General features: G+C 44.8%; 1 protein-coding gene across 1 annotated transcript in view; it reads left to right on the forward strand.

The window, feature by feature from the left end:
• LOC137429090 (epithelial sodium channel subunit alpha) overlaps window positions 1–18,622 on the forward strand; it is a 49,829-nt gene that overhangs the window by 4,345 nt on the left and 26,862 nt on the right. The window contains exons 3-9 of the mRNA XM_068119108.2: window positions 4,389–4,737; window positions 5,413–5,599; window positions 6,802–7,079; window positions 7,183–7,286; window positions 9,385–9,548; window positions 9,880–9,978; window positions 10,144–10,261. Of these exons, the coding sequence (XP_067975209.2) occupies window positions 4,391–4,737; window positions 5,413–5,599; window positions 6,802–7,079; window positions 7,183–7,286; window positions 9,385–9,548; window positions 9,880–9,978; window positions 10,144–10,261 (1,297 nt within the window). The 5' untranslated portion in view covers window positions 4,389–4,390. The remainder of the gene's footprint in view (window positions 1–4,388; window positions 4,738–5,412; window positions 5,600–6,801; window positions 7,080–7,182; window positions 7,287–9,384; window positions 9,549–9,879; window positions 9,979–10,143; window positions 10,262–18,622) is intronic.

Raw genomic sequence — 18,622 nt, forward strand, 5'->3', positions numbered from 1 at the left:
CCTCAGACATTTAGTTTGGTTTGCTCTTTGTTGTTGAAGTGTGCGGCGTCACCATGCCTAGATCAAAAAAGCTCTCTGAGGCCTTCAGAAAGAAAGTTATAGATGCCTAAGAGTCTGGGAAGGGATTTAAAAAGATCTCCAAACAATTTGAAATTAGTCATTCGACTGTCTGGAAGATCATCTACAAGTGGAGGAGATTCCAAACAACTGCCAACTTGTTCAGGCCAGGCCGCCCCAGCAAGTTCAGCCCGAGAGCAGACCGCAAGATGCTGAAATAAGTCTCCAAGAACCCCAGAATGTCATCACGGGATCTACAGGTAGCTCTTGCCACTGTTGATGTCAAAGTGCACGAGTCTACCATTAGAAAGAGGCTGAACAAATTTGATCTACATGGGAGGTGTGTCAGGAGGAAACCTTTGCTGTCCAGAAAGAACATCAGGGCAAGATTTAAGTTTGCCAATGAACACCGAGGCAAAGACCAGCACTTCTGGAACAATGTGCTCTGGACAGATGAGTCAAAGGTAGAGCTATTTGGCCACAGTACCAGAAGACATGTTTGGCGAAAAACAAAGACAGCATTTGACCACAAGAACCTGATACCAACTGTAAAGCATGGTGGTGGAAATATTATGGTTTGGGGCAGCTTTGCTGCATCAGGGCCTGGGCAGCTTACCATCATATAATCCACTATGAATTATTCATTGTACCAGAGGGTGCTTGAGGATAATATGAGGCCATCTGTCAGAAAGCTGAAGCTCAACCGAAGGTGGACCTTGCAACATGACAATGACCCTAAACATACCAATAAATCCACCAAGGAATGGCTGAAAAGAAAGAAATGTCGGGTTCTGGAATGGCCAAGTCAAAGCCCGGATCTACATCCCATTGAGATGGGGGGATTTGAAATGAGCTGTGCATGCAAGAAACCCCTCAAACATCGCACAGCTGAAATAATTCTGCATGGAGGAGTGGGCAAAAATTTCTCCCAGTCGATGTGAGAGACTGGTAGACAGTTATAAGAAATGCCTACTTGAGGTTGTTTGTGCCAAAGGGGTCAATACCACCTATTAGAGCCAAGGGTGTACTTACTTTTTCCACATGCGAAATTTGCATTTATGTTTCTTTAAATTATACAATGGACGACAAAATGTAAATGTTTCATGATATTTGTATTATTATATCACCTTTATCTCTCAATATTGTTGAAATGAGGATCAAATAGCTGTATGTTGAAATATGTTGAAAAAGTCAAAACTTTACATGGGGTGTACTTACTTTTTCACATGACTGTATGTCAACCAGAGTAAGCAGACACATTATGTCTTTGCTTACTCTAGCTTTGACCTAAAACCTCAATTCCATTTTACGTCAAAATCTAATCTGTACATATGTATCATGGTATGTCCATTTAGTTTAGTTCAAATCCCCATTTCAATAACATTTTACCCTGACTCTGACTTTTGAGCTATTGATGCAAAGATCAAATCGGTTCATCTTTGCATCATAATATACACTTGTATCAAGTTTGGTCAAAATCCCATTCCTGGTTCACAAGTTATTCTGGTAAGAGGATTTTACCCAACATAACCTCTGACCTCAAAATACCATCAGTTCATCTTTACATAATGATAGATACTTGTACCAAAATCGCTTTAAATCCCTTCAGCTGTTCTCAAGTATCACATTTTCACCGGACATGACCTCTGACCTTTGATCTCTCGATGCCAAAATCTAATCATTACATTTTTGCATTATAATAAATTATTATAGCAAGTTTGGTCTAAATCCCATGACTGGTTAACAAGTTGGCCCAGAAACAGAAATTTATCATCATTTTTTCGTATACAAGATCGAAGCTCGTGTAAGAGCTAACATTAATCACAAAAAACATAAACGGACACATAAAACATATAATAAAGGGAGCGGGAGACAAGATGGGGAGAGAGAGGGAAGCACAAGTACAACAACAGTAGAGAACAGTGACATTGGGAGATATGTGGGAGGGCAGGGGGTGGAAGAGGTATAAAACAAATGGACACTTGTAGGACTTCCAGGAAAGAAGTCGGTATTTAAAAAAGGTGGATGTGGGGTGAATTAACGGGGGTAGAAAAGATCAAGGTTTTGGATGGGGGAAGATAAGAGATGGTGGTGAACAGTTGTTTTAAAGACTTGGAGGAAGGAGTGTGATTGAAGAGAGTGAGGGAGTTTGTTCCAGAGGCAGGAGAAAAGAGGAATGAAAGAGAAGGTGAGCAAAGAGTATTGATTTTGGCAGTTTCACCAGAAGAGGGTTGCTGGCAGATCTTGTGCGTCCTGCAGGAATATTTGGGGGACAGAGCACAGACAGAGCTGGGGGAGCTAGGCCGGAGAGGAGACGGTAGAAGACAGAAAGACCACCAACCTGCCTGCAGTGAGCAAGTGAAAGGCCCTCAGAATCGGCTTCATCACGGGAGATACCAATGATTCTGAAAGCTTTGGTTTCTACAGCGTGAAGCCGAGCAAGGTGGGAGGCAGGAGCACCAGCCCAGAGGGGAGAGCAGTACTCCATCAAGCAGCGGATAAAAGCTTTGTATGTGGTGAGGAGCTCAGAGGTGCCAAGGAAGAACTTTGCACAACGAAGGATGCCCAGTCGTGCAACTGGCTTTGGAGGCCAGCTTGGAAAAGTGGTTTTGCCAGTAAAGATCATGGCAGATAGTGAGATCCAAAAGCTTGAGCAACAGAACTTCTTGGAGAGGATTGTTGAGAAAGTAGATGGGAGGGTTTTCCAGATGGTTTTTTTCAGAGAGACAAAGTGAGAGTGTGAGATTTGTCAGGATTGAAAAACATGTTCCACTTGTTTGACCAGTTTGTGATTTGTCCAGGTATGCAGAGAGTGAGGAGGCTGCAGACTGCCGATCTGATAGATGAGGTATGGAGCGGCAGAGAGTAGAGTCGTCAGCAAAGAGATAGAGAGGATTTCCCAGGGAGTCAGAGAGATCATTGATGAAGCCCAGAAAAAGCACAGGGCCCAGAACACCGATTTGAGGAACTCCAGGCTGAACAGGAAGGGGAGATGACAGCATTCCATTCAGGGCCACACGTTGATTATGACTGGTGAGGAAGTCCACAAGCCATGAGTGGAGATTTCCATGGATACCAAAGGAGGAGAGTTTGGTGAGCAGAGCTGGGTGCCAGACCATATTGAAGACACTAGATATGTTAAGGAAGACGGCTCTGATTTCCTGTTTGGCATTGAGGACCTCCATCCATTGAGACAGCAGAAGCAGCATGTCCAGAGTAGAATGACCTGGTCTGAATCCAAATTGATGATGAGAGATCAAGCCATTGAAGAAGAGGAAGGATTTGATATCCAAAGCAATGATGGATTCCATGACTTTGCTCATAATTGGAAGCGTGCTGTTTGGTCTGTCGTTACAGTTATCTGTTTTTGCACATATATGTGTGAAGCGGTAATGTTGACTGATTTCCAAACTGATGGCAGATGGCCTTGAGCAAAAGAGAGCGTGAAGAGAGCAGAGAGAGGGTGTGAAAGAGCGGCAGAGCAGGATTTTAGGACTCGTGGCCTGATGCTGTCTGGTCCAGTTGCAGAATCAGAGTCAAGATTTGACAGAAACTTCTCCACCTTATTGGGAGAGAAGGACACAGAGTCCAGGAGGAGCTGTGTACGACTGGGTAAGGTGGGTACAGAGAGAGAGACGGGTTTGGAACACAAGATTTTGAGGCAAACACAGAGTTTAGGCCTTCAGCTTTTTCACCTGCAGTCAGCTGTATAGTCGTTTGAGGTAAGGGAGTGGATGGAGGGGGAACAAACACCAGAAACAGATTTGACCAGGTGCCACCAGGATTTGGAGGAGGGAGATAGGTTTACTTAATGCAACCTCTGACATTTTGACCCCACTATCTAATCAGTTTATCTTTACATCATACATGCCTGTACCAAGTTTGAATTTGTTCTGTTCAGCCATTCTTAAGTTATCAAGTTATCGCTGTAACGAAAACCTATCACGGACAGCCTGACACACAACCCATAAACGTAATGCCTCCGGTGACTTCGTCAGCAGAAGCATAAAAACAGATAAAAGTAACTTTCCTCTTGCAGGAATCCATCTGCAGAAACTTTTTTTAAATCCCCAAATACCAGCGGTGGAGCGGTGGTAGCATCTGCCACACTTTTCTTCATTAAAACGAATTTGAAAATGTTATCTTGTTGGGGGGTGGAGGGGGCAGGAGGGAGGTTAGAAAGATGGCATGCAATATTTTAATATGTAGAATTAGTCCTCCATCCTAATAAATAATTTGAATTCGTTCATAAGCTGTTATTCACGACTATTTGTGTAAACGATATCCTGCAAATGATCAATGTGCTAAAATTGAGAACACTTTTATTCCAGCCATGGATGGGGTAGAAGAGAGAGGAGTGACGTCTGAGAAAACCCACAATGTATTTCAGTTCTACAAAGGCCGCTTGTGGGATTTCTATGAATCTTATGGCGAGATGTTCCAGTTCTTCTGTGACAACACGACTGTCCACGGCACTATACGCCTTGTGGCTTCAAAGCATAACAAGTTAAAGACTGTTTTCTGGGCCTTGCTCTTCATCGGCAGCATCGTCTTGTTTTATGTAACCTGTGGCTCGGTACTCAGAGCGTATTACAGCTACATGATCAAGGTCTCCGTCAGTGTGACCTTCCAACAAAGCACCTTTCCTGCTGTCACCATATGCAACGTTAATTTGTACCGGTAGGTTGACACTTTTTGGGCACGGTAACTTGTAAGGATGGTTTGTGCATCTTGTCAGAATTCTTATCGCTTTATTCCAGATAAAGGACTGATTATTTCCAAGATTTGGCTGTCAATGGCTCACACAACCATGACTGATTGCTAAGTTAAGAAGCCTAGAGAGCAGAATACACGATTTTTGCCAAGCCAAGGACCGTTTTAATGGCAGTTTTTATGAACAACATGTTGATATAGGTGGACTAACCACCATGGGAAGCCAGAGGAGCACTGATATTGGAGTGAACTCTTCCATTGCTTTTCTTCCCACTGCAGTTAGCACACATTTGTCAACCTTCAGTTAATAAAATCATTTTAAGTGAAGTTTTTCTTTGGGATGAACTGAAGGGGATTATTTTACGAGTTATCTTTCAAAGAGCTTCAATGCAGGAGCCCGTTAGACCTATCAAGCCTGTGCAATGGTTGCTAACTTGCGCTTAATTGGCCGTGCGCTACCCTTAAATGCTGAGTGTTGTAGCTTTCCTTTATATTGACAAGTGTACACAATCACTCTCTGTACACATTTACTCCTCTCTCACTACTTGATTGCTGCGATACAGTACTCGAGATTCTTTTCCCATTCCCTCAACGCCAAATGTAGCCACTCGTGTGTTTGAGCTATTCCTTTCGTTCCGGCAGTCAAAGTGAACAAAAACGTCCACTCGAGGAATTGGATCGACTTGCGGAAGAAGTTCTGCACAAGCTGTACAACTACAGTAGTACGATGGACAGTGCAAGCAATGGCAGAAATGGAATTGGTCAAAATGGACAGCTGCTCAACAATGTTAACCTCAAATTGGACAACGATGAGCTTGGGTTCACCGTGGTACGTTTCCAGTTTTCTGTCGCTACTATCGATCCTGATTGTTGTAGTCACTTTCAGGTTTACTGGAGTTTATGCTCAAAAAAAATGATGGAAGTAGAAGTGAACGACAAATATGGGTTTAAAATGCAATAGGGTGAATTGTCCCATCTTCTTGTACAGGCCGTGAACAGTATTAAAGAGTAACACATCAATGATTAGTGATTGTTGAAAATCAGAGACTAATACAGGGTGTTCCAAAAAGATCTGCACAACTTTTGGTTGTTAATATATTTAGAACCACAAATGATACAACAATATCCTTTGGTATATTTGATACAGAAACACAAAGTTATGTGGAAACAATCAATACACTTCAAAGTGAGCTCCCTTTGTCGTGCAAAGGACATTAAAACTGTACACGAGTTCTTCACGCGTTTGGCTCAGCACGTTTGCATCCACCAGTGCGCATGCAACTGTGACCCGAGACCGAAGATCCTGTATGTTTCCCACCTTGGTGTTATATACAACATCTTTGACAAACCCCCATGGAAAAAAATCAAGGGGGGTGAGGGGGTTATGTCTGGTGATCATAGGAGCCTAGCGGTTTGTCTGTCTCAGCCAATCCAGCGACCTTAAATTTATTTCATTCAGGACGGCTCGAATGACTAAGGCCCAATGAGGGGGAGCACCGTCCTGTTGAAAAATTATATCAGAGTGCAGGTCTTCAATCTGTGGGAAGGCATATCCTTCAAACATGTTCATGTAAATTGCTGTTGTCATTGTGTCCTCTGCAAACAAAAATTGACCCTCCAAGCGGTCATGGAGTAGGCCACACCACACATTGACCTTTGGACCATTGCATATGTGGTCAATGACCACGTGTGAGGTTTCAGAGCCCCAGTTCCTCACTTTGTGCCGGTTGACTTCCTTCTATACCTTGTACAGAAATTACACAGAACGAAAAAGAAAGTTGTCCAGGTCTTTTTTGAACATCCTGTACAATGTACATCGTGATTATGTACTTGAATCTGAGTACAATTGTATTTTAATGGGGATTTCTTTTTAGGATTAATTTTGTTGGTGGAAATGGGGGTGGGGAGATGAAAATCCTATAAAAATGAATATGCTAACATTTGTGCAGCAATTGGTAATATCATGCATTTGCCCTTTACTTGAGTGTCTAAGAAGTTTCCTGTCATGTTCCAATCTTGTTTTGAAATGAGATGTACTGCTTAAAACGGCGAAAGGAAAAAACAAAGTTTAAAATGACTGGATGTACTTGGAGCTTTGATTTACGGACAGTGGCATGGCAGTGTGACGTCACAGGCCGATACTGCTTGCTCAACACATATTCTTCTGGCGTGAACACGCTTCGGGAGTGGTACCGTCTCCACTACATGGATCTCATGGCTCAAGCACCCACAACTTCCAGGAAGGCCAATTCCTCCATTTGGGACTTAGTCTTCTCTTGCGAGTTCAACGGTGTGCCCTGCCAGGAAAGGTACACAGTAACAACTTGTCGTGTTGAATCATCTTATGGACTAGGGAATGCATTCAAACTTCCTCCAATCTTGTCATCTCAATTATGTCCCTGTGTGTTTCAGTGAATACGAATATGTTCATCACCCAATATATGAGAACTGTTACACCCTCAATGGCCGATCAATGGATACAAATTGGAAGTCATCAAAACCTGGCAGAAATCACGGTGGGTTTATAGAGAAACACATCGGGAGTACATTTTGTTTCCTTTCATTTGTTGGTTTTCTTCCCTCTCCCCAAAAACAAGTGGAACATATTCCTCGTATGTAGTACTCATGGAGGCAGGGGTCGGTGTCATGCAAACGCATGTGTTTGGTGGTATCATGCCTTGGTGGTATCACTTTTCAGTATTATAAATGTACGAGCAGGTACCCATGGAAATTCCACATAATGTCAAATGTGACTTCAATAATGTTACGCAAAGAACTTTTTCATATCATGTGAATTTAATATCGTTTAGATATGTGCTCCCTGAAATCAACCTCCTTCTGCCCTCGTTAAAATGGAGGAATATTTAACTCTTTTCCCCTCCTTTATCCACATTATTATGGCATTACCAACTTCAACTACTCCAACCTCCTCATAACCTGCTTTCCACTATTTAACTGTTAAAATGCTATTTAACTTCAAACGTTTCTCATATGCCAGGTTTCTTCTTTAATGCTATGCCATGATCAGTTCACCATAATGAAAGCATGTGGAGCTGGAACTCTGCTTTTGCAAACCACAACCTTGTATTATCCTGTAAACAGATACATACGGAATATTACCTGCGGCATTTGATTGAGATGTTCCATAGAGGCAATATTGTCGTGTGGCCGCCTTTGATTAAAATCAGACGGTCACGGAAGCCGATTGCGAAGGCCTTAGCCCTCGAGGCGAAAACTCAATGGCGGACTCCAAAAACAAAAAGCTACACCAAAGTGTAGAGGGAGGAGGGAGGCGGCGCAAGAGCCCTGCAGTCTTACCTATTAAATCAACCACATGGAAACTGTGTTCAGATATATATATTATATACAGAAAATAATTAAAGGGTTTATTAGCAAGGATGGTGTGACAGGAAAAGCACGCACCGGTAATAAATATCCTAATCGGGACGTCCCCACACGACAGATTTTGGATACGAGACGAGGGAATAAATTACGAAAATAACCGTTCGTTATGGTGTGTATGTGGTGTGCGGTCTTATCTGTCCGTCATCTTGTCCCCACGCGGCTCCAAGCTCCGGTGCGGAGAAACCCTCCGTCCGCCTCGCACGCTTCGCTAGGCCCCGATGTGACTCGCTCCGCTGCACACCACGGGGTCCCGCCCGCTCAGCACCAACCCAAGCTCCCGATGCACCGAGCACCGCTCCAAGCACCACGAAGATGGCGAACCAACGACCACCAGGGACCTCCCAAGACCAAGAAGGGAAGCGCAGAGACAAGAGACCACAAGCCAGAGAGAACCAACAGCTCCAGAGACGTGCAGCGCAAGAGCCAAAGAGGGACGTGCAAGAGCAAGAGCCAAAGAGGGACGTGCAAGAGCAAGAGAGGGACGTGCAAGAGGGAAAATGTCGTCCGGCACGCCCTTTTATAACCTGGGCGGTGACGTCAGCCTTGGCGCGCCACCAACCAGTGCCTTCCACTGAACCTTCCAGCGCCTTCCCTCCAATCACATGTTCCCTGTGGCGTGGTCATAGCTCGTGCCACGCGATGTTGCAAGGCCTAGCTGGTGGTGCAGCTGACGGCGGCCACCCGGCGGTGCCCCGATCTGGCTTCCTGCCTGTCTTCTTCCAAAGTCGTTGTAAGGGAAGGGGATTTAATTACTGTTGCACTAAAGGGCCTATCTAAGTGTTTATGTTGGTGTGCATTGCCATAAGGGACAAAGGTTTGATTACCAGGTGTGACACACAAGGCTGTTATCTTTAATCCCTACAACTACCAAGCACACGAACATCCTGGTATGTTTACAGGTATACTCCTTAACCGACAAACCGCCCACACACAGAACTTATTACAGGGCAGATTCCTTATCGCGACAGACGAAGCATGTTACCTATTCAGATCTACCTGACTCTATATATTGCTCTACCCTCCCGACATAACAATATCATGCTGGTGCAACCGTGACGTTCATTCAAAATGACTGTGATCATGGAATGCTAGGTTTCTGTCATTGTTGTGAACATAGTGAGGTTGCGCTGGGGAAGGAAAAAGCTGATTATACAGCATCTTCAGTACTCACGACTTCTCCCACACTGCCACTTTGCCTGGACCCTGCAGGCCTTTCCATGATCATGCACACAGATCAGCATAACCGACTCCCGTTCCTTTCGACTGTGGCTGGTGCACATGTTATCATCCACCAACAAAACTTCTTACCTTACTTGGAGGAAGGTGGTTTAGACATCCGGCCTGGCACAGAGACTACTGTTGTTGTGAACATGGTGAGCATGCACTTGGGGAAGGAAGGGGGTATGGTTAAGGAGGCAAGAGAGGAGGGAATAGATGATGATGCACCATCTTTGGTAACCAAACATATTGGTACCCAAACAGAAAGCAGTATTGTGGAAGTACGGATATTGGAGGAAAAGCTTATCTGGAAAATTATCACCAAGACGTTTAATGAAAGCTTGCTTTGCATTTATGCAATTGCCCTTCAATTCAGAAAGTTTACAAGATAGATGTGCAATAAGAACCACCAAGAACAATGTTTGGGGGGAATGTTCATTTTATTTTGAACAGTTCTGCAGAAATGCTTCTCTGCATATATTTTAGAAACAAGTAAGTCGGCTACCTGAACCTTACGGGAACTGCACTGTTGACGGAAGTGACGTGAACGTGACGAACATCTACAACTCGAGTTACACATTTCAGGCAAGTTATTATTGATGATTTAATATCCCAACAGGAGGCAGTACAGACCGCTTACATACTGGTGCCATAAAATCTGCAGTCAGTTGTTGCTTAAACATTATTAGCAAGTACTGTATTTATCAACTCTGTCGCATTTGCGAATATTTGAATGGTCTTTCTCCACAGGCTTGCGTGCAGTCTCGCTTCCAGCATCTCATGGTAAAAACATGTGGCTGTGCCTATTATTTTTATCCACTGCCAAGCCAAGCCAAATACTGCAGGCAGGATGAGTTCCCAACATGGCGTAAGTGTGAGGTCTTGCTTGGTGTAAGTGTGAGGTCTTTCTTCCAATTTTCAAACCCCTGGTATATACATTTGCAATGGGAAATGTGCTTTTTATATGATGATCATTGTGGGGTGGGGTGGGGTGGGGGGCTAACCATATTGGATTTCACAACGGGCCAAAGTAGTGATGTGATGCCAATGTTGCAGCCTTGTCTAGGCTTGCTGATTTTGACGGTAGTTCATCACTTGATTGATCAAATAGAGTTGGAATAATTCCTCAAAATGCTATTCTACAGGTTAAACATTTTGGTTCATTGCTGTGAAGTTAAAATGCACAAACAAGGGAGTGAATGGGGGTAGGGAGATATGTGAACAAAATGCCAAAAGGAAAGACATCATCAATGTCAAAACCGCTCTCCTAACTTCACAACAGCAGTTAACTAGAATGGCACTCGGTAGAGTGCATACCTCTGCCAGGCTGAACAGTTTGTTTTGTATCCCAATGATAGGCCGGATCTGGACCAAAATTTACTCGGCTTGCTCTTGTCACCTAACCAACTCATCCACCAAGTTTAGTCATAACTCATCTACAACTTTTTACGGCGTAGCCCAAAGGGCAAAGCCATCTAGAACAGTATTTGTCCTTCCGTCTGTATGTATGTATGTCCCCTTAAACGTATATCAATCAGAGCTGAGGATCTGGTCACACGACAGGGTGATGTGATTATTATATTGTCATTATGGTGGTGCGGCGGATGACTCTCCACACACCGCCATTTTGATTTATATGCCATTCATGCCGAACATATCGTTGAACCTGTCATATATCACAATCGCCATGCCCTACTTTACGTTTTTCATTCAGTGTGAAACACAAACAAACATTGTTAAAATGACCATCAAATATCGAAAGCATCGGCGTTATGTCTCTTCCAACAAAACGGTACGTACCCAACCCTTGTGGGGTATAATATAGATTACAGTAGATCTTCCCCTAGTTCTGCAAGTAAAACTTACCTACGGCTGTCTGGATTCCTCCAAATGTATTTGTTTAATGTTATAAACAGCATTAGCAACTGTTTAAAAAGCTAATCATGTGTGTTTGTGGTTTATAATATTTTACAAGCCCGGCTATGCCACTGTTAGACTTTCGCTCTTGTTTAAATATCATGTTATATGTCGCTTTTCACCCGATATCTCAATGGTGAAGAATCACTTTGAAATTAAATAATTATCGTTTCCGAATCCATATTCAGATCTTCACCAAAGTCAAATCGATTCGTCCTTGTCACACACACACACAACCGGTCCACCAAGTTTCGTCCAAATCCATCCATAACTTTTTCAGATATCGTGCTATGTATCGGTTTTTAGCCCGATCTCTCAATGTTGAAGAATCACTTAAAATAAATTACACTAGCCGGATCCAGATCCGAATCCGGATCTTCACCAAAATCTAATCATTTAGTCCGTGTCACATACACTACCTTTCTGCCGAATTTCGTCCGAATCCGTCCACGACTTTGAGATATTTTGCTCACAGACAGACAGACAGACAGGGGTGAAAACATAACTTCCATCCATCTTTGGTGGCAGAGGTAAAAATACTTGTATATTGTCACGTGCAAGGGAGTGCTAGTTTTTGCTCAATTGCCCTGTACATCTGAGGCATGACCCCAGATAGTTGAATGGTGAATGGAAGAATTTAAAACCACGCGCAGGATAAATAAATAAATCACATGTTTTCCCAAGGTGGGCTACCTGTTGTTCTAATAGTTTGATGGCAGGAAGCGAAAATGTCCACATGTCATTTGATAAAGAGTAATAATCACAGGCTGATGATAATGATAAAAACAAATTGGTATGCCATGGGAGAACTAGAATTGATGACTGGGGCACTATTTGCAATTGTTCCCTGCCAAGACAACATCAAACGTGTACTCTTAACTTGCAACTACTGCTGCAAGTCTGGCAACAACAAATAATGGATTGGGAAACATGGGGTTTCAAATGTGTGAACCTTGTTGAGGCAGAATAAAGTAGTGGGGAGAAATTGTGTCCATGCTCGTGGGAGCAGGCTCGTACTGGTGCAGCAAGCTGGTTTGGGGATAAGACGAACATACGTGCAGCAGGAAACTTGTGCGGAAAATTAGCCGGCTCATGGAATCTGGTGAATGGCTGGCTCTCTCCGTCTCTCCCTATTCTTATTCAAATGACTACACTGCAACATATTATTCTTCGAGACATCTCTTTCCATTTCTGCTTTTGATCACCTTTTTTTGAATTATTTTTTTTGTATACAACATCGAAGCCCGTTTAAGAGCTAGCACATCAAATACATATTAGCACATGAAACACAAAAAACATAAACGGACACATAAAACAATAAAGGGAGTGGGAGACAAGACGAGGAGAGAAAGGGAAGCACACAAGCACAACAGTAGAGAAGAACAGGGACATCGGGAGATCTGTTCGAAGGGAGAGGGCTGGGGTGGGGTGGGGGGGGGGGGGGGGAGGAAGGGGTACACGGTACAAAGTACAAAACAAATTGACACTACAAGGAATTTCAGGAATGAAGTCGGGGATTGAAAGATGTGGATTTGGGGTGTATTAACGGGTATAGAAAAGATCAAGGTTTTGGATGGGGGAAGATATGAAATGGTGGTGAACAACTGTTTTAAAGACCTGGAGGGAGGAGTGGGATTGAAGAGTGTGGGAGTTTGTTCCAGAGGTGGGAGAAAAGAGGAATGAAAGAGTGAAGGTGAGCAGAGAGTCTTGATTTTGGCAGTTTCACCAGAAGAGGGTTGTGAGAGCAGTTCTTGTGCATCCAAAACAGAAATATTTGGGGGACACAGCACAAACAGAGCTGGGGGAGCTGGGCCAGAGAGGAGTCGGTAGAAGACAAAAAGACCAGCAACCTGCCTGCAGTGAGAGAGTGAAAGGCCATCACAATCAGCTTCATCGCGAGAGATACCAATGATCCTAAAGCTTTGGTTTCTACAGTGTGAAGCGAGCTACGTGTGAGGAAGGAGCACCAGCCCAGAGTGGACAGCAGTATTCCATTGAGCTACGGATGAAAGCCTTGTATGTGGTGAGGAGCTCAGGTGTGCCAAGGAAGTAATTCACACAACGGAGGATGCCCAGTTGGCGACTGGCTTTGGAGGCCAGCTTGGAAATGTGGTTTTTCCAGGAAAGATCATGGCAGATTGTGAGACCCAAAAGCTTGAGTGACAGAACTTCTTGGAGAGGATTGTTGAGAAAGTAGATGGGAGGGTTTCCCAGATGGTGTTTTCGGAGAGACATAGTGAGAGTGTGAGATTTGTCAGGATTGAAAGACATGTTCCACTTGTTTGACCAGTTTGTGATTTTGTCCAGGTCTGCAGAGAGTGAAGAGGCTGCTGCCTGCCAATCTGAGGGTTGAGATATGGAGCAGCAGAGAGTGGAGTCATCAGCAAAGACATATAGAGGGGATTTTCCAAAGTCGGAAAGATCATTGATGAATACCAAAAAAAGCACAGGGCCCAGAACACTGCCTTGAGGAACTCCAGCCTGAACAGGAAGGGGAGATTAGACAAATCCATTCAGGGCCACACATTGATTGCGACTGGAAAGGAAGTCTGCAAGCCATGCGTGGAGATTTCCATGGATACCATAGGAGGAGTTTGGCGAGCAGAGCGGGGTGCCAGACCATATCGAAGGCAGGAGATGTCAAGGGAGACGGCTCTGATTTCAGGTTTGGCATTGAGGGCCTCCATCCATTCTTGAGACAGCAGAAGCAGCATGTCCAGAGTAGAGTGACCTGGTCTGAATCCAAATTGATGATCCGAGATCAAGTCATTGGAGAATAGGATATCAGAAGCGATGATGGATTCCATGACCTTGCTGATGATTGGGAGCAGGCTGATTGGTCTGAAGTTGCAAGGATCTGTTTTTGCACCTTTTTTATGTAAAGCGGTGATGTTGGCTGATTTCAGAGCAGATGGTTTATTGAATCAATATGAAAAATTGGTTGAGAGAATTAAATTGTTGACATCAGTGATGTAGTATGGCAGGCAGCCCATTTTTTTTTGAAAAGAAAATCTTTTAAAATCTACTCCGAAACAGCTGAACATATAGATGTGAAACTTTACAGGTATGGTCGACTACCCATGTGGAACAGTTTGATAACTATGACATCATCAATGATATTGTTTGATAGCCATATTGGATTTTAGCAAAAAGCTTTAAATATCTTCTTTGAAACCAGCAAACCGATCGACACAAAGCTTTGAATGTCATCAAATAGCTATGGGGATTAAAGTTTGATCACTAAAATTATTGGTCACATGGTGTGGCAGCCCTATTGGATTGAAGGAAAATATTTTTTAAATTATCTGTGAATCCCCTTAGCCGATCAATATCAAACTTCACATATTTGATTGATTATACCATTGGGGCATATAGCATGATAACAGACATTATTAGTCATGTGGTCTGGCAGCCATATTGGATTAAAAAAACAACAAACAAGCGTTAAGCCTCGGTCCCCCGTCGGGGAAGTGATGTGAGTTGACAAAGTGGAAGACGCAGAAAACATGCAATGATATGATATTTCGCTCACAAGGTTCAGACATACATGGAGGCGGCCATCTTGGATTTTGACGTGGCGACCCAATTTTCAATAGCGTTCTTCCTTATGCCTAGTGTTACATATCTATGTGAATTAATATTCAGATCTTTGCTTATCCGGGTGTAGTATATTAAGGGTTGTTGTGATTGGAGGGTCAGGAGCCCTTCTGAACCAGTGGCCGGAAACGGAAGTGACCGGAAACGGAAGAGGAAACGACACGAGGGAAAAAGGACGGGTATTCTTTTTGTTCCTCGCCCCGCTCGGACGAAAGGTGGAGCGACCTTGCGCTGCGTGACAAAGCGGCGTTCCGAAGCCCGTCTGGCGAGAGGAGTCACCGGGGCACACGGTGGAGACGTCAAGTTGACGTGGGGCCGTGCATCGACCCCGCGTCTGGTACCGTTCGCGGCCCCGTTTAAAAAGACGCGTCCGAGTCGCAGGTTGGGGCCTAGCACGCCTGGCAAGGGCGTGGGGCTTGTGGCTTGCTTTACCGCACCCGCTTGGCGTAGCCCCGAGAGGCTGCAGCCGCGGGGCCTGGTACGATACCGGCCCGGTGGAGACGTCCACCCGGGGTTCGTTCAACCGCCCGAGTGCGGCGACGCCGACTATCATCTTGGTCAGGAGGGACCCAGAGACATTGTGCGGGACCGAGACCAATAGGGGTCGTGAGTACTCACCGGGACACACGTATATAAGATGGCCATCTTACTCATAGGGAATTGATTGTCATTGAAATATTGTTGATGGTTGTGTATTGTTGCTTGTACGGTATCATTACCATTGGGAAATATATTCTTGAACATCAGTGTCGCTTGGGGTGGAATTCATAGGGATTGCGTTGCGAAAGCGCATCTATTTAATACTGCTTTCTGGCGAAGGTCCTCTCACGGTCCGGGGGTCACCGAGACCAGGTAGTCACCGAGGGGACCACGTAACAGAATTGGGGGCTCGTCCGGGATTACGATTTGCGGTTTCGCAATTGGGTCTACGTCCGGGATTTAAAATTGTACTAGGGCATGCCCGTACTATATATAAGCTCGGACGTGCCCGTACGTGGGTGCCCGTTCCTTGCCAAAAAAAAAAAAAAAAAAAATTTTGTGTAGGGGTGTGTGTGTGTAAACATCCTAGGGCGTGCCCGTACGTGGGTGCAAAAAAACATGCGTGCAAACAACAACAACAAAAAAAAAACTTTGAAACCACGTGGCAGTAACGACCACAGAACCCCCCCCCCCCCTCTATTTACATGAATGGTTTGGTCCATTCGCAACGACCACAGAACCCCCCCCTCTATTTACATGCAATGGTTTGGTCCATTCGCAACGCCAAAGCGAACGGCGAACGGCTAAATCGCCATAGCTCGGTAAGTACTTGTCCGATTAATTTCAAACCTTGAAAAGGCACATCCTCGGGTCCCCAGCAATATACCTGGCAAGTTTAAAGTATATCGGACCCGTGGTTGTCGAGAAACAGCGGTCACAGACAAACAAACAAACGTACAAACGTACAAACGTACAAACGTACAAACAAACACACAGAGATTACTGGAATTATAGATAGATAAAATAATAAAATAATAATTTTTTATTAATTAAAAATTATTAATTAATTATTAATTGGTAATTTTTTTTTTTGAGAAATTGGGGTAAAGTCTTGGGTGAAGGTTAACAGGTGTTAACGATAGGCACCATGGCGTTTGTGGCACAGAACTTTGGGGTAACCCCGAGTGAGGCACAGTTCCGAGCGTTGCTAAAGTCGGACCTCTTGAAATTGGCCAAACATTTTAACTTGGAGGTCCGAACTAATGTGAGGAAGGCAGAATTGCAGGCCACGGTGATACAATCTATGGTGGGATTAGGAACATGGGACGAGTTAGCCTGGGAGTGGCTACCCGAAGAACCAGAAGACGTTGAGCTCCGGAAACTGGAGTTGCAATTACGGAGCCAGGAACGGATTAAAGAAGAAGAAAGGAAAGCAGAAAAGGAAAGAGCAGAAGAAGAAAGGAAAGCAGAAGAGAGGAGGGAAGAGAAACAAGCAGAGGAAAGGAGAGTGGAACGAGAACTCCAGGAAAGGTTAGAAGACAAAAAAGCAGAGGAAAGGAGAGTGGAACGAGAACTCCAGGAAAGGTTGGAAGAGAAAACAGCACAAGAAAGAACCGAGGAAAGGAGAGTGGAAAGAGAACTCCAGGAAAGAAGAGAAAAGGAACAAGCAGAGGAAAGGAGAGCTGCAAGGGACCTCGAAGCAGAGGAGAGAAAAGCGGAAAGGGAATTAAAGGAACGTGACATGGAGCTTCAGCAAGAAATCAAATTCAAGGAGCTGGAGTTAATGAGAGAACGGGGAGAGGCACCACCCTTGCTGACGGGGTCGACACCTAACCAGAAAACCTGGGATGTGGGCAGACATGTGAGGCTGGTTCCACCGTTCAGTGAAAAAGAAGTCGCAAAATTTTTTCCACACTTTGGAAAAGTGGCTTCCAAGTGGCTCGACAATTAAACTGGCCGGAGGAGGCATGGACCATACTCGTGCAAAGTGTGCTGGTGGGGAAAGCTCAGGAAATTTATGCGGCGCTACCAATGGACCAATGTGCAGATTATGAGGTACTGAAGAAGCACATCCTCAAGGCCTATGAGTTGGTTCCGGAAGCTTACAGGCAAAAATTCAGGAATGCCAGGAAGAGGGAGAGTGAGACCCATGTGGAGTTTGCCAGAGTGAAAGAAAACATGTTTGATCGGTGGTGTGAGTCAAAAGGAGTCGGGAAAGACTTCGAAACATTGCGGGACTTGATCCTGGTGGAGGAATTCCAGCAGTGTGTCCACGAGGACATCAAAGTGTACCTGCAGGAAAAGAAAGTACCAAAGTTGTGGGACGCAGCCACCATGGCAGATGATTATGCCTTAACCCACCGAATAGGGGTCCATGAACCTACCTCCTCGCCTAGATCTCCGCAGGGGAGGTGGGGAACAGCAGGTGCGGAGAACGACAATACATGGCGGCGGCCTCGAGAGGATGAGGGGGACAACGCGGATACCCCACCTGTTCGAAGTCAGAGGGCTGTGGGCCCAAGACCAACTTATTTTTCAGGGGGCCCGAGGCAGACCACGAGTTTTTCCTCCGGGCCTACTTGCGCGTTTTGCAAGAAACCGGGACACTTGATGTCCAGTTGTTACCTCATGAAAAGGGACAACCCAGAGCGGAGTCCGACTATTACCACTCCGAATGCGATGGCTAGCGTAAGAAATCGCCATCAAAAGGGTTACCAACCATTTATTTCAGAGGGGTTTGTGTCACGGGATGGAGCCTCGACTAACCGGAAACCGGTTAGGATATTGAGGGACACAGGGGCACATCAATCTTTAATGCTTGAAGGCATTTTGCCATGGTCCGAGGAGACGGCAACGGGGGATAGTGTTCGTTTACAGGGGATTGGGGGCGGTGTTAGTGCTCCCCTTCATGTCATCCATTTGGAGTCCGATTTGGTGTCAGGACCGGTCACCGTCGGTTTACAAACCACGCTTCCTGTAGAGGGTGTATCTGTGGTTATCGGGAATGATTTGGCCGGGGGTCAAGTTTATGGTAACCTGAGGGTTGGTCAAGAGCCCAGCAGGGAAAATAACACCACACCAGCTCGGGATGGCGACAAAAGTGCCAAGTTATTTGTAGGGGGACTGAACTTCAAAACAGAGGAAGAAGTTCTGACCTCTGTCTTCAACAGATATGGGCCACTGGTGGACGTGCGGTTGGTAAGAGACTGGGAAACGCAACAGTCCAGAGGGTTCG

Source organism: Myxine glutinosa, chromosome 6, assembly GCF_964187855.1.
Source record: "Myxine glutinosa chromosome 6, kmMyxGlut1.1, whole genome shotgun sequence".
In the NCBI taxonomy this organism is placed as follows: Eukaryota; Metazoa; Chordata; class Myxini; order Myxiniformes; family Myxinidae; genus Myxine; species Myxine glutinosa.